The 24,287-nt window shown below is 41.4% G+C and overlaps 1 protein-coding gene across 1 annotated transcript in view; it reads left to right on the top strand.

Annotated features, from left to right (window-relative positions):
• The window catches only part of PIK3AP1 (phosphoinositide-3-kinase adaptor protein 1), a 38,571-nt gene continuing 14,284 nt past the window's right edge, over nt 1-24,287 (top strand). The window contains exons 1-8 of the mRNA XM_021548108.2: nt 1-120; nt 5,615-6,025; nt 16,553-16,701; nt 17,554-17,698; nt 19,228-19,370; nt 20,471-20,603; nt 21,287-21,483; nt 23,672-23,861. Of these exons, the coding sequence (XP_021403783.2) occupies nt 108-120; nt 5,615-6,025; nt 16,553-16,701; nt 17,554-17,698; nt 19,228-19,370; nt 20,471-20,603; nt 21,287-21,483; nt 23,672-23,861 (1,381 nt within the window). The 5' untranslated portion in view covers nt 1-107. The remainder of the gene's footprint in view (nt 121-5,614; nt 6,026-16,552; nt 16,702-17,553; nt 17,699-19,227; nt 19,371-20,470; nt 20,604-21,286; nt 21,484-23,671; nt 23,862-24,287) is intronic.

Raw genomic sequence — 24,287 nt, 5'->3', positions numbered from 1 at the left:
CCCGGTGCCGTGCCCTGGGCTGTGCTGGGGGCGAGGGAGCGGCTCCGGGGGATGCACCGCCTTGCTGCGCCGCCGATGTGAGGGAAGGGGAGCGCCAGCCCCGGACCATGGCGGCCCCCGGTAGGTGCCGCGGCTGCCGTCCCGGGAGCCGCGGGGAAGCGGCGGGGCTTCTCCGCGCGGTTGTGCTGCGGCGGGCCGCGGCTGCCCGGAGCTGCCCCGCGGCACGGTGCCGGCAAGCGGAGCGTAGCGGAGCCCTGCCCGCTGCCCGCGCGGGGCGGTGCCGCTGCGCGGCTCTGCGCGCCCCTGGCGCTCCGCTGCCGGAGAAAGGGAAGGCGGTCCGCTCTCCGGGTTCAGGGAGCCCCGGCGCTCCTTCGCTCGTAGCGCTTTCTAGCTCGCCTTGCTTCGCTTGTCTGCAGTTCAGGGCAGCTGCTGGCAGAGCTTTCCTGCGTCTTAAGTGAACTTCGGCTTGGCAGATCAGCGACTTCTGAGGGAGGGTTTCTGTAGAGTATTTTGCTCGTGTCCGCCTGTACGACTTGTGTGCTTTTCTGTGATGTTTTATAGAGAAGTCAGTTTTTCCTAAATATGGCTTTATTCTTCAGCACCACTTCCTTTTGGGGGTATACTTGGTGCCTCTTGCCACAATGGCACAGGATCACAAGCTAAGCTAGTTTGCCGTAATTGAAAGTGTTTTAGCTGACGTGTGTGCAGGTAAGGCTACCTAGACTAAGAGTTGCAGACTCAAGGGGAGAGGAGTTTAGCCTGTATTGTGTAAATCTTGCTAATGCCCAATTTGCAAGTTCCTCTCTTTGCAGGGAAGCGTATGGGTTTTATCTAAAAAAGGAAAAAAAACGTGCCATTCTCAGGGTGTGAAGTAACATTTGTGTTTCATTGACGCGTATCTCCTTGTGAGGTAAAAATAAGTTAAACGGAGGTCTCGGGAGACTTGTGGGCAAAACTACTTTTCTCCTTATAAACAGAAGGTGATTTCACAGAGACCCTTAAAAAAAGAACAACTTTAGATTAATGTATCATAATGCAAATCTCTCGTTCCTCTCTGTGAAGTTAAGTTTGCAGAAATGTTGTCTGCTTTGGTTCTGCTGTTTCCTCTTACTTGTTTGCAGCATTTTATTTAAAGTGAAGATTTTATATTCCAGTTGAGGTAAGAAGTCTCATGTGATCACTATTACTGTGCATTTCATGTATGCAGAGTATGCATTTATTTCATCATACATCACTTAAATACACACACTTCACATACTGAAATGTGGAATGTGCTGAGGACTTATTTTAATGGCCCACCAGCAGTTTCTATGACTTGCTGGAAGTGCTCTCTCTTATAAGAATTTGATTATTAAGATGCTTTGAGTTGCATTTCCTTTATGCCATAAACAATTATCTTTAATGGAGAGTCAATTCCCATCTGTCAAGGATTGTTATTTTGAACAGCATTATTTCTGTATCCTCCATACACATGAATCACAAAACACACTGGAACAGGTTACATAATGCCTTTCTTATGTAGTCAGAGATGGATTTTCTTGTAGCAGATGAAGATAAATTGTTTGCCACTGCATATGATAAGTTAGAGTGAAGGATTTAGTCTGTTTTTTTACCTGGTCTGTGGGCAATGAGAAGTCATTATCTACTTATGAGAGAGAGGTGTGTGAAAGATGACATAGAAAAGTTGTGTATTGCTACAGCCCTGAATATTCTTTATGCGATCCATAAATACAATGGAAAACTTTATGATCTATAAATTGAAAAAGAGTCAAACCTTTTGGCTTATGGAATGAAACGATAGATAATAACAGTCGATAATGTAAGATGTAGTCTTACCCAGAGCTGATATGCCAGCTTCTCACAGTATTGTTTAGCTATTTCAGTGGTAATCAGAACCTTATGATACAGCCATAAACCACTATTGCATGTTTAGAGTGAGCCTAATGATTATCACCTCACTACGTGCAGACATAGTATGGAGATGTGCCTGATTTATTTGCTTTTCAGAGAGAGACTGTGAAGACATGACATGGTCATGCATACTTCTATATGCTTGCCATGAGCGTATATGATTTTTACTGAATTGTTTCAGCCTCTTCCATTCTATGAGCGATTTGTGTGCTGGGGAAAGCTTTGTATCATGCCATTTGTGCTGTTTGTGGGGCTTACACTTCAATGATGGGTCTTAGGCATGTCTATGGTACTAGTTTGTAATCTCACCAGTCTGTTATCGTTGCTGTGTAGTAAAGTGTGCAGCTAAACACTGGAGAGGCAGTTACAGCTGGAAAGTATTCCAAAGGTTATGGTTTAGCACTGCAAACTGCAACAGAACTGCACCTTTATGATTTTCTATGAAGCAAATGAACATACCCTGCAATATTGTTAATAGTGCTGACATTTTGTAAACAGAAGCAAAAGTATTTTTTATACTCTAAACTTAACAATACCTTGTTACTGGATTCCTAAAATTTAAACTTTAAATTTAAAATTTAAGATCACACTTGAGAGTGTGAAAGATAGACTTGTACTAGCCAACTGTTTTTCTTCATCTTGATATTGTATATAGTGTTCATATATTTCTTCCTTTAATTGAAGACTTTTCCAAAACCAGCCTGTAAAAAGCATTGTCAAACCATCTAAGAGCAGGGTTTAAGGAAATGTTCGGTGTTCACCAAAGGAGTTCCCTATATACCCACTATAGGCAGAGTATACATTATATTTTGTACTGTGCTCTGTGAGTTTTTCTGATGTTTGAAAAATTGTGAAAAACCTCCCTGAAATGTTATTTATTCTTTTTACACTGTTCCCTGAGGACTGAGCAGTAGTTAGTGCTGCAAAGGCAGCTATTTGGTTAGATAAATAATAGCAGGATCCAGGAAGGAGAGTCCTGTGTCATTCTTCTTTTAAAGGAGAATGTTGCAATTGAGGTTATTTCTAGATTTTTGGGGTTTTTTAAAAACAGTCCCAATGCTGACTTCAGCTTATTTAGCTCTGCAAGACCCACTTCCAGTATTTTTGCTTATGAACATGGAGCGTTACTTTGGCTCTACAAGTGGAGTCAGTAATTTTATTTCTCAGTTCTCATTTTAGGAGCGTTGTTCCTCAGTTTATTGTGTACATGTAAAAGGAGCTGAGGGAAGAAGGCCTGAGGAGAGCCGGTACAGCTCTGTTGAGGGGAATGGTGTTCTTGTAGAGCAGTGCTAGCTAGGAAATCAATACCTTTCCTAAACACCAGAGGAAGTTCTTGCCTGCTGGATGCAAAGGTTGCACTGTTCTGACAGGGAATTTGCAATTAGTCTGTCCAGTTTGCATCCTTTATCTACATAGCAGAGAAGGGAGGGATTCTTGGATACTTAGTGCCCCTGCAGTGCAAGGTATGTTTCAAATCAATGGCTCTTCCTCCTTGTCTCTGAGCACAGCTTACTTTCATTGAAAGCCTGGAGAAGGGCATGTTGACTCACAAGTATAGTTGTGGAAGCTGTGTGCTTCCTAAAAGTGAATGACAGGATTTTCCAGAGACTGGAGGTGGGTCTGGGTAGGACTTTAAGAGCTTTGGGCACACCTCAGAGTCATTTTGTGGTCTCCCCATCTGTTGAAGTCAGGCTCAGCTGGCCATGGTGCAATGTGTGGGCTCTGTTCTCCGCGAAGAGTTGTGCTTTCCTTTCCCGCTGTACTGCATGTAAATCAACCCAGGGCAGTGGAAGCAGAAGGAAGCAGAAGTCTGTGGTACATCTGCCTTTCTAGAATAAAACTTGAATTCTGCTTGGTTTTCATGTTTTTGCTCATGTAATTCTGTTGTCTTTGCCAGGTGGTGTTCAGCCACCATCAGTGATATTTTGGCAATAGTGGTGTGCTCACTGGTGTGAAAGCCATCTTTTTTCTCAGCAGTTCTGCACTCTTAGGTTAAAGGTCCTGAGGTTTTGAGTCCCAAGGACTCAGTTTGCTGGATCCTCTCCTTTGGGAATGCCATCTCCTACAAGCCTCCATCTGTGGTTCAGGAGCTGTATTCACTCACAAACATGCAGCTGTCCTAGTGAATATGTCAGCACTGCACTGTCCATGTTCTCCATAGCTAGGTATCATCCTTGCACTGCCAGGGATGTCCTTATTTATGCAGGTAACGCTATTGATTGAGCACTGAGCACATCCCTGTTCTCCTCAATTGTATCACGTCTGCTGGACTTCTATTTATAGCTGCTAATTGTATAGTTCAGGGCTGAGGTCCCTCAGCCTAGACATTGTTTTGGCCTTAATTTTGTGATGAAGTTTCTGGGGAAGGTGATAGAATAAAGTCTTTGGAGGCTGTGCAATTTTGGTTGAATTTTTCTAAGGTGATTGCAAAACTGCCAGTTCTGGTAAATTCACTCTGCAGATCCTCTTTTGCTGCCAAATTTTAGGCATTGTTCTCTGCTTTAATTGGAAAAAATTGCCTTTGCTTGCATCATGATGGAGATGGGTTGAAAATGCTGACATTTCTAAAGAGTCAGACTGGAATCAGAAGACAATTTGTTAACAAGATTTTAAATTCTCAGCTCTGAAATTTACCATGGACCTGAGCTGTAAACCTCAATTTTGAGTAAACTGCTTCACAGGTAAATAGAAAAATTAGATTTAGACTTAAATGCTTCCTTGAGATTGGTGAGAGAGCACTGCATCATGTCACACTGGTTCAATTTGCAATCTACTATTAGTAAGCTTTTTAAAGTGCTTTTGTGCCAGAGCACTGAAATACATGAGTCTGTAGGTAGAAGCTGTCTGTAGAGAATTATGGAAGAAGTCAATTTTGGTGAGCGTATTGTGGGTTGTCTTCTGGCCACCACTATTGTATTAGTTCTTTCCCTCTGAAGAGAGTGTTTGTCATTCCAAAAATTGTTGGGAAAGCTTTTGATAACAGTTTTGAGGAAGGACTCTAACACAGCCTTGTGGAATGTCTGAAGCCTGAGTGACAGAGTGGCTGTGGTGCAAGCACTGAGGCTGATGTTCCCTTAGTTGCACGCATACTTTTCAGGCAGTTTGCTTTCTGCTGCAATGAGAGCAAATATCTAACACCACAGGGGCCATAGTGACTTCCTGTAAGCATTCTGTGACCTCATTTGTTATTTTAGGTGTGCTGTTTGGTGTCTGTTCCACTTGGGCATGTAATGATCTGCAGTTGTGTTGGAGAGACCATATAATTGCCTAAAATGATTTTAAATTTTCATGTGAGAGTGAACTCCTCTTTTCAAGTTAGTTTGTTTTGAAGGTCTGGTTTTTGTGGCTTTTTTTTTTTCCTTATCAGAATGCTTTAAATCTGTAAATCTCTGTGTAGTGTTTCACTTGAAACGACATAGGAAACGCTCTCCTTCTTAGGAAGAGCATTTTAGGTTTTCTCATTTTTAAGAATGAAAAATTACTTAAATTTGGTGGAGTAGATGCAAGTAGGAGTTCATTCACCCTTAGAATTTCTTTGTGGCTGTGAACACCTCACTTCGGATAGAACTAGTGTTCTTTTGAAATGCTTCGTAGTTTCTGACAGGAATTAGAGACGATGCTGGGGTTTTTTGTTCCAAAGCTGTGGGTGATTTCAAGGTTTGAATTTAATCCTTTTTCTTGTGATCGTCTTGCACCTGTACAGGAGCCCCTGGAGACTATGACGTGCTGATTGTGTATGCAAGTGACGCCATTGAATGGTGTCAGTACCTCCAGAATCTCTTCACTTGGCAAGTTCGAAAGCATCGGATTCTGACCTACCAGCTGGAAGACAACTCTGCCATCTCCCACCAGGAGCTGGACCTGTTCAGCAGAAGTCGGAGTATCATCCTTTTGCTTTCTGCTGAGCTGGTGCAGAGTTTTTACATTCCTCACATCCTGCAGAGCCTTCAGGAGGCTTTATGGCCCCCGTGCAAAGTAGTCAAGCTGTTTTGTGGTGTTACGGACTGTGATGATTATTTGACTTTTTTCAAGGACTGGTCTCAGTGGCAAGAACTCACAAATGATGATGAGCCTGATGCTTACCTTGCAGCTGTTGAGAAGGCTATTTCAGAAGGTAAGACCATAGCTAGGAGCTGTGCTTTCTAGTCAGAGGAGGGAGAGACCTGATACTGTTTATTCTTCATTTTACACTGATAATGTGCTTTACTTAAAGAGCAAACTAAAGCAAATTGTCTAACCCTTGTAAACAAAAATTTTTCTATGCCTGGTTGGTTGGTCCCTAACTCAGGAGAAATTACCAGCAACTCTCAGAACTTCTGAATTTGAGGTTGTCTTGGATGACTGCTTTTGAAGGAAATAGAAAATGAAAACTTTCTATATTTAAAATTCTCCCTGTAAATATTGTACTCTGCAGTTTATTGACCCAAATCAATGTAAAATTGTCTTTATTTTAAGGAAAAGAAATATCTTTTTCTTCAGACTTGTTTCTGTCATACCAGAAACAAAATAAAGTCTAATATGTATTATCTAGTACTGGGCCTAAAATCAAAGATGTAACCATACTGGCAACAGATCACTTTGTTACCGATGATGAAGAGGCAGTGATTAATTAAAGAATTACACTGATGGCCTTAAAAATAACCCAACCAGTCTGAAAGAGATCCCCTTTTAACTAGTGCAGAGGACTTACTAGCATAGAAGTATTAAGAGTTGGAGACTACACAAGCGCAATGCACTGAGTTTTAATTGATTCCAAAACTTCCTAAACTCTAGAAGAGTGTGTAGAATTCCTTTCTCATAGTTTCTGTTGAAATGAAGGTGGAGAGCTCTGGGCAGTCCTGCTGGTCTGGGTATTTTCATGACATTGCCATAGGTAGGGTTATAGTGTTCTTTGTCAGCCTCAGCAAGACTGGAATCCTGCAGTTGCATCTTGGCTTAAGATTTATCTCTATTCCATGGCATAAGTGAGGCAGTGTGTCTAGTGTTGTGTGTATAAAGGCCCTGGAGTCTGACTTCACACAGCTGGGTCTAAAGTCCTTTTCCATCTGTGCTGCAAGTTAGCATGTGCTGAAACAAGCTGTGCTTTGGCTTTATGTAGGTGGTGTTGTGAAAGGGAGTTTGGGCTTTGGATTTTTATTGCTGTTTCTACATAACAAAAAAAAATTAGCTTGTTTTCTGTTTTCTCACTTTAGTAAGCATACATTGATCTCAAACTGATTTCAGCGTATCTAGAAAATACTTGCCTGAGAGAAAAAATGTGATTAAACTAATTTGCTGTGGAGTCTGCTGTAACATGTTCCAGATAGTTTGGTATACAAAGATTCAGAATTTCTGGACTTCTGTTATGGCAGTCATAGCTGATGTGGCTGTCACCTGCATGCCACGTCAAATTTTTGGTTTGTGCACATCAGACCAGTTGCAAAGGTGAGCCATCTGCTATCACTTTGATTCTTGTGAAGGAAGAACCTATTTAAGATGGGCTGCTTTCATGGCCCAAGTATTTGGATTAATGTATCAGATCCTACTTCTGTGTGGGGAAAAAATAACTCTGTGACATCTTCTATTGTGTGATTCTATACAAGTTCTGTGAATGGCCTCAAATGCAAATGTTCTGATGTTTCCTCTGAAGATAGCCCCAGGTGTACATAGTTCCTTTTTTGGGTGAAACTGTGAAAACTTTCTTCTTGACTGGTAAAAAAAGTCTGCTGTATGATTCGGTTGCAGCATGAGTAACTTAAAATGTTTGTGACAGCAGACCTCTCCCACAGAGAAACATAGCCTCTGCTCTGGTCTTAGTTGTTTGAATTTTTCCTGATTAAGGCAGCCCTTAATTCTTACAGCACTTAGCAGAGAAAGTTAATGACTATATTTGAAATTGTTTAGGTCTGGGTGTCTTCCTCTGGAAAGTACTTCTCTTCACATGCACTCACCTCTACTTCTAACAGCAGTGTCAAAACTAGGCCTGATGCTAAAATGACTCAGCTTCCAAACTGCTGAATCCTGAGCTAGTGAGGCATGGTACAGGGGTACAGGATGCAGTCAGGGCAAATTCTTCTCCAGAGGCTGGACATTGGCACTGTGCAGGCTGTGCTGTTGCCTCTAGCACAGCTGTTGGCTGTGGTTTGTTTAGGGCATCATGGGACTATGACACCGCTAGACATCACATGCTGAAACCTATTTTAATTTTTATTACTTTAGTATGAATTCAGAAATGAGGAAACATTCAGTTAGGCTTGTTGACAACTGTGTGCTGATGCTGACTCTTGCTCTCTTGTAGATGTGGTATTTTTATTTCTAAAGTTTCTCAATTCTGGCAAACTACAGGGCACATGAAGGTTTGCATTTGCAGGTACTCCTGTTATCTGTGGGGAAGTTTTTGAGACTATGCAATAACTGTGCTAAGGGGGTGGAAATCACAAAATTATTATGGCTGGAAAAGATCCTCAAGATGGAGTCCAGCTACTAACTTAACACTGCTATGTGTACCACTAAACCATGTCCTTCATTACCACATCTACATGTTTTTTTAACAGTTCCAGGGATGGTGATCCCACCACTTGCCTGGGCAGCCTGTTCTGATGTTCAACCACCCTTTCAGTGAAGAAATTTTTCATAGTATCCAATCTAACCCTCCCCTGAAGCAACTTGAAGCTCTTTGATCTTGTCCCATTGCATGTTACCTGAGAGAAGAGATTATCCGTCCTCCTCTCTGGTAGTTGTAGAAAGCAGTAAGTTCCCACTGAGTCTCCTTTTCTCTAGATTAAACAATCTTGCTCAGGATGTCTCTGTACACACCAGCTTGGGTCCAGCAGGGTATAGTCACTAGCCAGGGTGCAGTGAGCAGCTGCTGCTTAACCCCTCTTGCCTGGCCCGTCATAGCTGTGCTGTGTGCACTGAGCAGCTGGGAGTCTGAGCCACAGTCAGAGTCAGTGACCTTTCTCTTCCTCATGTGTTCTCAAAGCTCACTTGACATTTCAATTGCTCCAGTGTATTTGTCCCTAACTACATTGTTTTGAAACATTTCAAATTTCCCACTGTAAAAGCTGATGTTTTCAAAGCATTTACTAATTCATCAGTGGCTTTGAGCTTTCTGTATCCAAGCCATCTCTTGTGGGTAAAAACATGGGGAAATCCACATCTGCCTGAGATGGCTGAGGTGATAACTGAATATGACGGCAGTGGTGAACAAGTGCAGCCTTGGCTGAACAGAGCTCTTGTGTACTGGAAGAGACAAGAATGAAAGATGAGTACCAACAAACAATTTATGAAATAAGAGGGTCAGAAGTTGGTGTAAGGAATAATATGGTTAAGATGGAGGGCCTTGGGCAGTTAGAAGGAATATGAGAACTTCTTTTGATCTTTGTAGGTCAGCAGGAGCTGAAATGTTACTCTACCTACTGAGGGGCTCATTAAGAGATGTCAGAGACTAAGGCAGTAAGCTTTTTTGAGAGGGAAATGGCATAAGAAGAACCACATCAGCTGTATAATTGTTCCTCTGGTTCATGTCAAGGAATTGAATTAAATTCTTGGCTTTCTTCTGTTGCATTGATGAAACTTGAGAGCATATCATTCAGGTTGGAAGGGACTGCTTGATATAATCTAAGCTTGTTCTGCCCAAGACTATTTCCAGTTGGGTTTTGAATGTCTCTGCAGGTGGAGACTGCAGGACTTCACAGCCTCTCTGAGCAACCTGTTCCAATGTTTGACTACCCTTGAGAGTAACAAAATGTTTTCTTGTGTTCAGATGGAACTTCATGCATTTTAGTTTGTGCACATTGCCTCTTTTCCTGTCAGTGGGCACTATGGAAAACAGTCTAGCTCGTTTTTCATTTTCTCCTCCCTTGTCCATATAAGATTCCCCTGAGTTGTCTTTTTTCCAGGCTGATGACTTCCAGCTCTTTCAGCCTCTCCTCTTATGAAAGTTGCTGTAGTTCCTTAATCATCTTTATGGTCCAGTGCTGGACTCAAGCTGTAAAGATAAACCTTGGAGAAAGCTACTCGGAATTTAAGGTCACGTTGGATAGATGTTGTCAATGATTTCTCAAACCAGATAGGGGAAGTTGTAGTATATGTGAGATTCTCTACAGCTTCATGTTTCTGTAATTATTTGATTATTTGTTTAGTTTTGCTAATAGTTGCCATTTAGGGCTAGAGACCTAAATTCACAATGTATTTTTAAGTTTGGTATGAACTGTCATGTGTTTACTTCTCCAGTCTCAGTGCTCTGTGGAGGAATATGTTCAGAGTAGTTCTATCTCAGCTAATTACATGCAACATTGACTTTTGCCAGCTTATTGAAGTGGCCTTAAAGACGTGAGGTGGTACCATGCAGCTCTCTCTCCCTCTTCTTTGAAGAGGTAAAATTAAATGAATTCTTTAAACTATGTTTTTCTCTTTTCTATCTTGTTTAAATATAAGATGTGGTTCTTTGACCCTGCTCATTGAAGAGGAATGGGTGAGCTATTAGTCAGCCCTCTGGATGCAAATGAGCCTGCTTTCTGATATGGGAGCTCAGCAATCTGGCTGGTTCTCACTGTCTGTCAAGAAGAGGAAACTGTGACTCTTGCACAGGAGTTCAGGTTGAGGGAACTTGCTGGTTGCATGCCTCTCCATGCATGGGTATAACTGACTGATGCTGGAAAGCCAGAGACTTCAGAGAGCTGGTTAAAGCAATTGATGAAATCTTAACTAAGCTCCCAAGTGATACTGAGAGTTCCCTGACAGAAATGTATGGATGTTCTTATCCATCTGTAGCATATGGGGTCAAGTAGTTAAAATAATCTTCCCAGCTGCAGGATTGATTAATTGTTTGTCGTCAAGGCATTTCATAAAGTCCCAGTTTATTTACGTAAAAAGCAACACTTCATGGGTTTTCTTTCATGGCATCATAAAATTCAAGCAGTGCTATTATAGGTGCATACCTTTCTAAATAGAGACAGTGAAATGATAGCCCAGAAATAATAAAGGACAGAAACTGTTGTGGTTAAGAACTTCAGACTATTATAGTCTTTATGCACCTTGTAAATACTAATCATTTTTCTCTGTGGCTTGTGGTTCTGACAATCTCCTCACAGGTTGCTTTATGGTCTAAGACTAATTCTAGGTATCTGCTAATGAGCTAAAGAACTGCAAGGCTTTGAGACTTGCTTAAAGTAAAAGCTCAGTGGCCATCACTGATCATATTCAAGACTGGAGCAGCTGTAGTAATTTCTGAAAAATCTTGGTAGAAGTATGTGGTCAAGAAAAAGATGCTTTGGAGAGCAGGTCTGGAGAGATGTATGGAACAGAATTTAGGTACACACTTTGTGTGTACTTGGACAGTTGTTTTACTTCCAGGGTTGCATTTTGTAAGATTTTCATGGCTGTTTGTTATGACTGCAGAAAACTTTTGACATGTTTTTCAAAAGTGACTTGAGAATAACAGTGTGTCTTGAGTTTTCCAGGGGGAAGTTTGACCAGCGACATAGGTTGACCATAGCATGGAGTGCTGCAAGAGTGTCTGCCTCATTCTCTTCTTTTCATCTGTCTGGATGATCAGGTGTGGTGTTGGACTACAAGGGTGGTATTCCAAGAGAAATTATTTGAAGGAGAGGCAAGGTGTGACTGCCCTTGCAGTAGTAATGTGGTCTTAGATTTACTGGAACCACTCATAGAACCACAGTCAGTGACTGGTGGGATGTTTCCAAACAGCTGCCCAACTCTCTGAGGTGGAGTTCCAGGTTTATTTGCTTTTATGGGGACTGTCTTTTCTGTCACACAAGCATTACGCATTTCACTTAAACTGAAACAAAGAGGTACTGCAAGAGGAGATAATGAATTAGCAGGCTGGATGTTCATGTTTCTTATGTGTGTCTTCTCACATAAACTTGAATCAGTGATTAATATAATGTGATTTATGGCACCCTTGAAATTCGTAAGAGGTGTGCATGTGCCTTGTCAGTATATGTTGTCTCTTTCTGCCAGAATTAGTGGAAGTGAACTATTCTAGCATCTCTTGCTTGAGATTTTGGTCATGTACACGTCTGTTGTCTGGGTGGCCTGAACCCTGCTTCTTCCTCAGTTGCTTCCCTATCTCTGTCCTGCTCCTGTGCACCCCAGCTTTCTTTAGGTTTATACACTTGATCCTGTTGCAAATTTACCACTAGACCTGCAAGAACCTTAGCAAAACTTGACATAGTCAAATACACCTTGTTTCCTTGATGCAGGATGAGAAATAGTTTATTGTCATTTCAAACTTTGCACGACATATGAAACATGACTATGCTCTTCATAGAATTGAAAGTCTATTTGTAGGTGCTGTGCTTCTAGAGGAGTGCTTGGGGTGAGGGGTTTGGAGAGAAGGGGAGATGTCCAATACGTTTTTTTTGTTCTGTTTGAACAGTTTTACGCAGTCCTAAATTTTCTTGTGTTTTATTCTTCTTGCTTGCTGATTTTCTGCACACTTCTCTCCACTCAGTTGAAACGGGAAGTGTTGCTACAGCATCGCCCAGTTCTGAGGGCTTATCACAAGATGTTTCTCTGATGTGAGTTTATCTCAGTGGTGAAGCAGGGGCTCTGATGTTAGCATGATGAAAGATAACTTTCATTGCTTTCCCTGACTACTTGTCAGTACTTTGTCTGCTTCTTGCAAATGTAGCTGTAGTTGCTCTGGGAGACTTAATGTCTTTACTAGCACTTGGGAAAGGATACTGGCCAGTTGCAAGCTTCAGGTAAAAGCAGTGGCTCTCTTTGAGGGTCTTCCCTCTGCTCTAAGCATATTGAGGTCTGTGCTTAAAGTCTAAGGCCTTCTGAGAGCTAATTGTCTCAACTTGTTGATGGACAGAATGGGAAGTGTTTGCAGATGTCAGCAAGGGGCTGGTCTGCCCACTCAGAACCTAAGAGACAAGCTGTTGCCCAGTTGTGCCATTAGCATTAATATCTGGGTGACAGAGTGCTCTGGACAGACTGCTGACTTCTTCCAAGCATTCTCATGCCTTGTGGTGTGAGGGCTGACTTGTGAGAAACCACAGCTGTTGGCTCCATGCCGATATCCCACCAGCTTCACCAGGAGGAAATGGATGATAGGGAGAGCTGGGTGCTCTGCAGCAGGTCAAAATAACTGGCTGCTTCATATGAGTTTCTGAAGCTGTTAAATGGCTCTTGATGCACACGTCCATGCCTGTGTTTTCTCTCGGCTTTTCCTTGGGATGAGTGTCTGCAGGACAGCTGTACAGGGAACCCAGCAGGGCAGACAAGAAGGGCCTGAGGCTGCTCTCTGCAGCTCAGCTGCTCATGTGTCCTGGAGGAGGGCATGTTCTTCAAGGGGAAATGTGGTTGGGTTTCTTGGACCACATCTCCTCCCCTTGCTGCTATTCTCACAAGTATTTCACAGACTGTCAAGTGAGGCCTGAGGGAACAGAAAGGAGAAAGCCTCTTATAACCATGAGTGTTGACCTACAGCACATGCTCATGGAGAAGCTTAATTCAGGTATTCACTTAACTTTAATAAATCTGTTGATCTCCTCAGAGATGGCCTCTCTAGGCTGGCTGTTATCGCAATGTTGTAACTGCTGAATCTGTATATGCAAATGGGTTGTCATTACTCAAGTATCTTAGTGTGTGGGAAACCTGCTCTAACAATGCTTTAGAGCATGGATATTATCAAATGTAATGGGATGGTTTCCTCTTCCAGAGCTTGCATGTTCATGAGTCAGTCACTAGCACATGACTGGAAGTTCAAGATGAATCATAGGATCACCTCACTGCTGATGTGGGAATTTGGTACTTCGCAATTTCAGTATTTTCTGAATGAAAAAACAGATGAATAATTCATGCCTGAAACTGAATGCCTGTTCCTTCAGCTATTAATCCAATTACTGATTAACATTGCCTGCTTCTTCCTGTATTACCTAACAGCTGTGTTCACATGACCTCCAGGCAGTCAACTCTGTTACAAGAATGCAGAAGTGCAATGCTTAAAACTTCTTAAAAGCCCTAGTTATTCTTTATTTGCTAAATTGTTTCTAGTATCAAAGAGCACCATTAAAGCAAAGAGACCCGGGGGGTGGGGGGGGGTTTGTTTGCTCCTTGCCTCCCCTCTTATACTTGCTTGCTGTGTATGTTGTAGCTGAGATGCACAGCTTTGGTTTGATTTTTCTCTGAGAAGGAGCACATGTTGGCCAAGTGGGATGAAAATTACTCCTAATTACACAAATGGTTCTGGATCGGGTTGGAGATGAAGTCCTGAGGATCAGGATGCTGGCAAGTGTCCCTTTGTGGATATGTTGCAGGAACATCAATGTGTTAACTGTGTTTCGGTCATCATTGGCTCTCTCATCTGCTGTGAGCTTAGTTTTTCTGATTTAGTCATATTGGAAGTAACCAACAGAAATTAGAGACACTATTCTAGTAGCAGTTGCCTCTTCTCCCCAAAGGACATGGCATCTTGCTCTGCATATGCCAAACACCTGAATTGATAGCTATCATATCAGGGAAGGCTGTAGGACCAGTGTTTGTGTGCAGCAGGGCAGCCTGGCACTCCCAGTTGGGAGTAGTCCATGTTTCTCTAAGAGAAGGATTCCCAAAATGTGTCTGGTTCTTGCAGCTAATGACTTTGAACAGTACCAATTGAAATACTGAGTTAAGGCGTATAATGCCTCAGTTAATTTTCTAATACTTGGTACTAGTCTGAAAATCCCAAAGACCACCTTCAGTACAGCCTTCAACCTTGTGTCAAAGCAGTTGCTTAGCCAAATCTTCAGATTTGGTTCAGTATTAAAATCTGTTTGCTAAATTACATATACTGTTCCTAGGTTTAAGAAATGTTGATGTTAGTGGTCGTGGCGTATTTGAGCTTCAGAACTGCAAATTTTTGTCTCTCTTCTTTCTATAACAAACATTAATGCAGCAATGTACTTGTACTCATATGAGTAGTCTTAGTTGCCATGTTGAGAGATTCACATACTTAGTTAAGTGTGTGTGCACCAAAATTTGTGAAAAAAGTTTCACCTGAATGATTTGCTAGCATTTTGTAGCTTAAAACTTGTCTCCTGAAAGCAAGGTTAATTTCTTATAATTCCTAAAATCCCACTTAAATGTATTGAAAATACCTTTTAAAGATTTGTGTGACAAAGCACTTCAAATATACTAAGGTTAAGTCTTTGGTGGTAATAACAATAATAGTAATAATTATGAAGATGTCTACATTAAAGTTCCTGACTGACTTCTAACTTCAGTTTGAAACTAGGAAGACCTGAACTCTTAATGGTGGGCCACTTATAATTATTTTGGCTCACTTGATTTGTGGAAAATTGATGTACTTGGAGATTCAGGGATTCTGAGTGAAACATGAATTCTTGGCAGCTTCACTGTATGGATGCCACAGGTTTGACAGCCCAGTTCATCATTTAGGTCTTTCTTATCAGGACTGAGCATTTTAAATAGACTTTTCTTTTACTAAATTTAAGAATAATGACAGTCCAAGGCTGAGATGTTATCTGGTAAATAATTTGTACTACTCTTTACAGATGTGTTTTTGTAAGTAGTAAATAACATGTAAGTTCCAAAATGTTGTCTTAAATTCTGGACTGCTTCAGAGACTTACAAAGTTTGGGAAATTCTGACCACAGGAGATAGTTTTAAGAAGTCATGATAGTCTTCTGACAAAGTGGGGTCAGCGACTTTCACCTTGTGTTCTGGGAGATGGGGAGGGGTGGGAGTGGTGTGAACCATGTGAATCAAGAAGTAGAAACTAGCTAAAAAAGTGTTCTGTACTAAGTAGCTACCTAATTGTCTTTGGTTTCCTTTCTCTAGCTGAGAAAAGTATTTCCTGGCAGGGATAGATAATCTATTTCTATTCTGGCTAGGTTTTTTTCAGCCAGTGGTATCAATTCAGTTCATTTGCAATTCTATCAATATCCATGCTTGTTTTGGGAAATGAGAGTGAGAATATTGTTTTGTACACATGTATTGTAGGCTTACATGTGTTTATTCTGCTCTTGATTCTGTTTAGTTAAAGTGCTGTTACTTTTCAGTGCAAAGGTTCTGGTACTTTTCCATTTCACGCTTGTATAGATACTGGAGCTTATGGTTCTTGCCCAATGAACAGAACCCCTTCAGACTACTGCTTCATGTTTTATTTTTTGATGCAATAACCAAAGTTGGAGAGTTGGGGTAAGCAGCACTGAGAAAACTAAAGATGCTGCTGAAATGACAAACATTGGTTTTCATATTTTATTTTAGAAAAATAAGACTAAAGGCTGCTGTCCATCTTGCAGTATATCAGAGTGCTGCTTGAGTCAGATGAGTTCAGAATACTGATCATTCTTGTATTAGACATTCACATGCTGACTATCCTGTTTAACGTGAGGGGACTATCCAGCTCAGCAAAGTGCCACTGTTGTCTGTTCCATAAGCATATTCAGTGCTATTCTACTGCTTTCATGTCTTTGTTAATTTCCTCCTCAAATCCTCTTAAGGAAAAAAAAAGAGGAAACTGTAGTTTCACTTTCTTCAACTAGATCCCCTTTTCTGAGCATTACTTCGAGAGGAATAGCAAGTTCCATCCCACCACCTTCACAGCTGTTTTTTCAGGATGGATGTTTGTGATAAGCATTTTCAACAAAGGGGAGTGAGGAACAGGACTCTCTATACTTTATTTTAGACTCAGGCTGTGACTCTGTGACTGATACAGAAACAGAAGACGAGAAGAATCCAGTTGACTCCCACAGACCTGCCATGACTGAAGAACCTGGATCATCCAAGAGCACTGGGGACTGTCCAGTGGTGCAGCCCAGCCGCATACAATGTGGGGTACTGTATGTCCATTCCTTGGACCATGTTCTTACTGTGAGCTGGTGCAACCCGTTATGCTGCTTTGTAATGGTCAGCTTTATTGGACCTGGAAATTAGTCCTGAATTCTTCTTGTCACCTTCCTGCTCAGCCCCCTGGCCTCCATGTGTCTTGTTCCATGGGCTTGGCTCCCTAGGCCCAGGACTAGCTTGGTAACATGCTGTCTGAGCTGTGGTGTCACTTAATGACTGTCTCATTAACATGGCTGCTTGGCTTGGGTGCTTGAGACAGGTCCACACTCTTCCCTTCCTCTGTTCTGCTGGCAAGTGGGGTAAGATGACTGTAATGAACTGATTATCTCTGATTATCTCTGATAACTGATATATCAATATCCAGACTAATATGCCAATTCTGGTGCATGGCTTGCAAGTGACCCTGAAAAGCTTGGATCATGGTTTCTTGTCTGAAAAACAGCACTTTTTAGTATAGCATCTCCTGAGATGGAAAGAGTCCAAATTTCTTTCTCCTGCTTCTGTTTAGAATGTGGCTGTGCTGCTTAAGGGAAGAGATGAATAGAGTTGAAAGTAAATAATTTTTTTAAATCTAGCCCTAATCAGTTTATAAATCTATCTAATAAATCTGGAGTTCTATCAGTTTAATGCTTGTATCTATACTGGTGCAAGCTGTAGCAGATGCCACTTGCCCAGTTAGTCTGTGACTGGAAGATACTCCTGAAAATGATTCAAAACTATTAAAATAATAAGTTCTGATTGATGTGTTAGTTGCAATCAGAACAAAATCCCTAGAAAATGGATTTAACCAAGTAAGTGCTTTTGTTTTGAACCTGTGTGTTGTAATCCTTTTTGCCCTAGGTGCAGACAACAGTTTATATTATCATGAAATGTAAACTAGATGGTGAAATGAAAACTGAAGTTGAATTTTCTCCAGAGAATGCATCCTCTGTGCGTGTGCTGGCTCAGATGGAGAATGAATACACAATCTCTGTGAAGGCTCCAAGTAAGATGAATTGAGATTTTTTTTTTCTTTCCCCTCTCCTTCCTCATTGCTTCCTTTCTCTATCAACGTGCCTGTTCTGAGAAGTGCCAAGGGCACAAGGGTAAAGACTGCAGTGCAGAAAAACTTGGAGTCCAGAAAATCTTAAACTTGCATTCTCACCTGTGGTACTTTTGATGAGGAACTGAGAGAGACTGCGGCTTGTGGGCTCTGTTTTCCCCTCATCGACAGTAGGGTTACAAGGTGGAAACACCTTGCTGGGAGTTCTGAGAACACATTGCAGCTTGTAGAGCACTTTGGACTTTGCTGTGTGTTATGACCACCACCATATTAGCATTGGCATGGCACCAAGAGAGAAGTGAAGTGCCAGTAAATAATTACATTACTATAACGGCATGTGTTTAATGTGTAGTGATCTCTGTGATCAGAGCTGAAGCTATTTATTCTGGCTTGCCTTTTAATTTAGATATGTTCTGTCACTCTAAATATTTACATTTACAAAACTGAAGGTTGCCTAAACTTTAGGTTCACTGAACTTTAAAGGAATTATTTCAGAGCCTTAAAGATTGATATTTTTTCCCAGCATTATTTTATTTAATCTGCTTTAGTCTGTCCTATTGAAGAGTCACTCTGCCATTCTCTCTGAGAATAGAGATTAAAAGTCATTAAAGTAACTACCATAAAGTCAGTGAAATGAGTTGATTTTAAAGAAGGTGACCTCGTGAACATATAAAGGCTTAATTTAATGTGTTAAGTCAAGACTTAAGATATAAACACTGACCTGGAAACTAACTTGTACTTTGAATTATAAACATGACTTTCACATTGATGGAGTGTACAGTGTAAGCTCTGAAGTTGCTAACAGTAAGAGAAATAATTTTTAATTCCTTTGTGTTATTGACTGTTTCGTAATTTCCTGAGTTGTTAACAGGGAAAGGCTAATTTTAGTGGCATTCAAATATCTGTTTCAAAGAGAAAGTTCAGACTTATAAATGTATATTAGGCAAAATAGCAAGAAGCTGCAAGGTACAGGTAGATGATAATCCTGTGCATGGGTAAAGTTGCAAAGCTGGAATTCTTTTTAATTGATTTTATTCAGAGACTAGTAAGGCTGACAGAAGTTGCAAAATCTCTAGTGACTTTTCTGATTTCTTTTCCTTTCTTCCCCAGCTATTTGTATTTATTGTATGGCTTTATAGACAGCTCCAGACAAGCCAGGGGTGAAGAGATATGCTGCTTTCTAGTTCAAGGTGGAGTACTTTCAATACTAGTGGTCCAGTCTACTGTTAGCAGAGGACCTAGAAGGTTATGTGCATTGACATAGCTATAAAGAAGGTAGTTCCAAAGTAGTTTCCTACCTAGTGTTACAAGATCATGACTCTTCTCATGACTTTTCATGAATTCAATATAGCAGAGACTGTTTTGGTATCCAGCTGGTGGTATATCTGAACTCCTCCTGTCTTCACAATACATCATGCAAACTCATGCCAGTTGTTTGTGCTAATGGTTATTTTTGCGCTCTCTTTTTAAAGATTTAACCTCTGGGACAGTGCCTCTGCAGGTATATTCAGGAGACTTGATGGTGGGAGAAACAAGTGTAACTTACCATACTGACATGGAGGAAATAAGCAATCTGTTGGCTAATGCAGCCAACCCTGTACAGTTCATGTGCCAGGTAAGGACTTTAGCAATCAGCTGCTTTGGAAACCAGATCTTTCAGAGGATAGACAAGCTGGCATAAGCAAAAGTGCTTGCCATGAAGTAGCTCTTGTGAAATAAAGAAATGCCTAACTCTAATCCCCTTTTATTGAAAGCATGGGTGTTTTTTCTGTCTTTGGAGCACATAGCTGACTAAGGTAAGTCAGATTATCAAACAAAGAAAAAAAATGTGGTCAATCAACAGCTACATTTAGACCTTGATGACTACGAAAGGTTGGAATGACAAAACCTGATATAACAGAAAGTACCGTAAAGAAAGAAAATGTTTTGGAATTTGTACCTAGCCATTATTAAAAAAAAATATATAAATAGTAGAAAAGAGTCATATTAGCTGGAGGAAGCAGAGTAACATAAAATGATTCATTGATTCGTAAAACTTACTTTTTCAATACAGTCACTCAGTTTTCCTATTCTGTTTTGCCCAGTTGGGGTACCTGAACCCTATTAGAGGGGTGAAGCTTACACAAGGAAGTTTTCTGCTGTGTTGCCCTGTTGCCTGTCTGCATGTTCCTGATGTCATGTAGTGGAAGCCCAAAGAGTAGCCTTGTTAATCACCAGGATACCTGGGGCAGAGAAGACTGTGTTTCCCTTGCTTTTTAGTTAAAGCTGTGTAGCAGTTGGTACTGGTTGATGCCTCTGCTTAGAGAGTATGCTTGCTTCCCAGTGGTAAAGAACCAGTTCAAAAGCCAAACCAGCATGTGTACAATTCAAAATGGACTAGTGCAAACTTAAAGCAGGAGTGACATTTCATTGGAGCACTTTCAGAAGTGTATACCTGCCAAGAAAGTAGGAAGCAAGTTTTTTGTGCTTCCAGTTGCATGAGTGACTTTCTCATTGTGCTCTGTCTTGTGGAGTATACAGGTCTCATCTATTGAGCTTGATGATACTGTTTCTGCACCAGGAAACTATCCAGGTTCTTTGACTTGAACATTTCTACTTTTTGTGTTTATACCTACTGTTTTCTGATTGTGTTAAATAATAACGACAACATATAAATCTCACCATAACTGAATCTCCAGACTCTACCAAACAAAAGTTCTTTCCATTTCTCTGTAGGCCTTTAAAATTGTGCCATACAGCATAGAAGCCCTGGACAAACTATTGACTGAGTCTCTCAAGAAGAACATTCCTGCCAGTGGTCTACACCTGTTTGGAATCAACCAGCTGGAAGAAGAAGATATGACAGCAAGTAAGTTTAAAGATGCTTGGTTTATTTTTTGGTTTTCTTTGTATCAGTTGTTTTATCTTGAAGCATCTTAACACTGTAGTGGGTGGTACCTGCACAGGCTGTCTCAAAAACCTTGGATCTCAGCTAAGAAGCTAAATTTCTGATGATGTCTATAGAAAGGGAATTGCCATTTGAGTCAGGTGACCCTTTTTTATTACATGTATAATTCTGACTTCCCTGCACTGTGGCAGATGCTATATAGACAGCTTCAAACCAGAGTGAAAAGATGATGCTCCCCAAATGTCTCCCTGGTTTTCTGTTTTGTTCTTTTCTGTCTCATGTGTCTTTTTTCCACAGCCCAGTCCTTTTCCCCAAACTGCATAACTCTAAGATACACAGTGGGCACTGAGCAGTTGAGTCGGTATGCTGTCTTTTTGTTGTGATGGTCTAAGAAAGAAGACCTTGCAAATCTGTGATGCTACATACATTTAAGCTATTACAGTGCCATATTCCCCACTAAGGTTATAGGACTTAAGCCTGGAGATACACGAGATAATTTGTGTAGTTGGCTTGATTTTGAAACCATATATATACTTCCAAGGATTTCACAGCTGCTTTGATCTGTGTGTTTCTGTGTCTGTTTCTCACTGGCTCTGTTGCTACTAGAGAAAAGCTTAGCTTCTAATTGGCTCCTGTTCTCACAGATCAGAGGGATGAGGAGTTGCCAACACTGCTTCACTTCTCTGCAAGATACGGGCTGAAGAACCTTACTGCCTTGCTGCTTACATGCCCTGGAGCACTGCAGGCCTACAGTGTAGCCAACAAGTATGGCCACTATCCAAACACCATAGCAGAAAAGCATGGCTTTAAGGATCTCCGCCAGTTCATTGATGAATATGTGGTAAGAGGAAGCTGAACTGTCTTTCTGCCTCGTCCCACACTGGGTGCAGGCTCTGGCACAGAGCTTGGCACTTTGTGTTACTTGAGCAGGAATGATGGGGTGATAAAGTATGTTGTGGTAGGGTGTAGAACACAGACATCCAGCCACACTGAAAGCTTTCAGGCTGGAGGGTTAGGTGCGTCTCTGGAGCCAGGGAAATTCCTGGGGCTTTTGCACACAGCAAGTAAGATGGAAGCAGAGACTGCCATGCTGGCTTCCATTCCTCCATCCATCTAATGAAGTTTCTGAGGAGATGTGGCTGGTGCGTAGTGCATTCTTCTAGTTCTGATCTTGGGAAAGAGCCCCTTCATCCAGCTTACTTTAGGGAGTAATATGGGAACAGAATATGTTTGGGAAGATACAATTTGAGGTGCTCTCTTATCAGCTATTGTATGGGCAGGGCTGCTTACTAGCTCATTCACAGCTGATCTGTGTATTCTGCGTGTTCCAGCTGATACCCATTTCTCCCTACATTGATATAGCTGTCCATTCCCTCTTTGTTCTGTCAGGGATCCCAATTCACAATTCATTTCTATTTGAGCTAACCCCACCCCCAGAAAACACACTCTGACTTTTCCAGATTATGACATGGACCTGACTCCAGCTGCACCAAGCAATTGTTTCTGTGTAGTACTTGGGTATGCATAGAGTTTCTCCTTTTGTTTAAGTTTGAGCTGTTTCTGGCCTGTATGCTTCAAAATAACAAGAAACTCCTTGATTCAGATCACATTGACCACATCTGAATTCTCTTTGCTTAGGTGGAAAAGTTGTGTTTAATTGTCCTTAACATTGTCTCAGTGCTGGGTGATAGATCTGCCAGCTTTAGTATGGTTCTGCCAGCCAATTACTGAAGTGTTGAAGCTCTATTTAGGAGGCATGGGTAGTTCTTGGACTTGGGCCTTGCTTCTTGACATTATACATTAGAGCTAAATAAAAGTCATTCCATATTCTGAGATCAGGAGGGCTGCAGAAACTGTAAATTGTGTGATCACAATCTTTGCATCGGGGTAAGTGAGAGATGTGCAGGAAGTCCTTCCAGCCTCTCATTGCAGTACTGTGCTCCTCCCATATTCTCTCCACCAGCAGTGACAGAGCTGTGTTAAGAGCAGGTCCTCCTTACTGAGCTGCTGAAGCTGTTAGTGCAGCACAGTACAAAGCACACAAATCACCTGCAACAGTGTGACTACTGCAAGGTAGTGGCTACTATCAGTAGTATGGATGTCTGAAAATTTCATTAAACCCCATTACTCACCTAATTTTCTTTCTGGCAAAGGTTCCTCTGCACCTCTGTAAAGCATTGCATGAACTACTGGCCTGACACATTTTGACTGTGGAGGGAAGCATGTGTAGACAGCTTTGACACACATGCCCTGTGGATTGAGGGCCCATGAGTCTGCATTTCTGAATGGAAAAATATCTTTTAGTATTGCAACTGTTAAGGTGGTGCTTGTGACATAATTGGAATTTGGGAAGAAGGATGGGATGAAGTTTTACATTTTGCTTCCTTGTGTTGTGATTTGGTGAAGTTCTGCCTTCCTCCCCATTCTATGTTGCAAATGCATAAGAAAGGATTCTGCTCTCCTGTGAATCAGAAGTTGTCTGCTGTGAGGTTTCCTGTTAATATCACAGAAAAGGGTCTGTGTACTCCCACTCTAGGTGTTACATGCTGCTGCTAATGCCAAGAAACTGAAACTGAATCTACATCAAAGCTAAAACTTTGCTATTTTGCAGGTGCTCTGCATGTGATAAGCTTTGCCCCTTATGGTTAGCTATGTGTACCCCAAAATAGCCTTTGACAAGCATTTGTATTTTTAGAATGAGCTGTGCTTATGTTCTGGGAGTTTGCAGACATTGGGTAGGACAAGAAAGTGACAGGGTGAGAGGCTGTAATGGCTACTCAGAACATGTCAGCAGCCCTTGTTTCACCTTTGTTACCTGTTAATACAATATAGATCTCAAAAGTTTGACCCAGACAGCTGTAAAGGGGATTTAAGTCACTTGAGAAGCCTTAATCTTTGGGAATGAGCTGTCTTCAGAGTTTTTTTTCTATCACTAATGACAAAGTGAAGTATCTTTTGCTTGCTTTTATTCTCTAGATTCTTTATTTAAAAGACACTTAAATTTTTTTCTTGCCCTCCTTCCTCTCCAGGAAACTGCAGATATGCTAAAGAGTCACATTAAGGAAGAGCTGATGCAAGGCGAGGAGGATGAGTCTGTATATGAGTCCATGGCTCATCTGTCCACTGATCTGTTGATGAAATGTTCCTTGAATCCAGGCTCTGATGAAGAGCTTTATGAATCCATGGCTGGATTTGTCCCGGGTGCCCCAGAAGATCTTTGTATGTATATTGATAGAGTTACAGAATTATGGAAAGGTTTGGGTTAGAAGGTACCTCTAGAGCTCACCTAGTTCAAGCCCTCTGCAATGGGCAGAAACATCATTAGATCAGATTGCTCAGACCCATCTCTTACACACAATAGCACCTCAGTTACAGCTTCTCTGCTCTCACCACAAGGAAACTATGCTGCAGTTCTAACACTGGCTGACTGACAAAATTGCTCTATACCTTTTCTTAATTGGTAGTATACAAGATCAAGAGCTGTTTCCTTCAGTGTTTTGAGGACTCCCTGGACCCTGAGCAAATAAAGTAAAATATATAAATGAGAGTAAACTTTCTACCGTGCCCTGCTTTTTCCTCCTGAGGACTGGGTACCTAGAAACATTCTGACACTGACAGAAAAGAGCACTGTCAGATGTGATTTTA

Source organism: Lonchura striata, chromosome 7 (genome assembly GCF_046129695.1).
Source record: "Lonchura striata isolate bLonStr1 chromosome 7, bLonStr1.mat, whole genome shotgun sequence".
In the NCBI taxonomy this organism is placed as follows: domain Eukaryota; kingdom Metazoa; phylum Chordata; class Aves; order Passeriformes; family Estrildidae; genus Lonchura; species Lonchura striata.
Note: the sequence above shows the minus strand (reverse complement) of the source record. Positions and strands in the feature narration are given on the sequence as shown.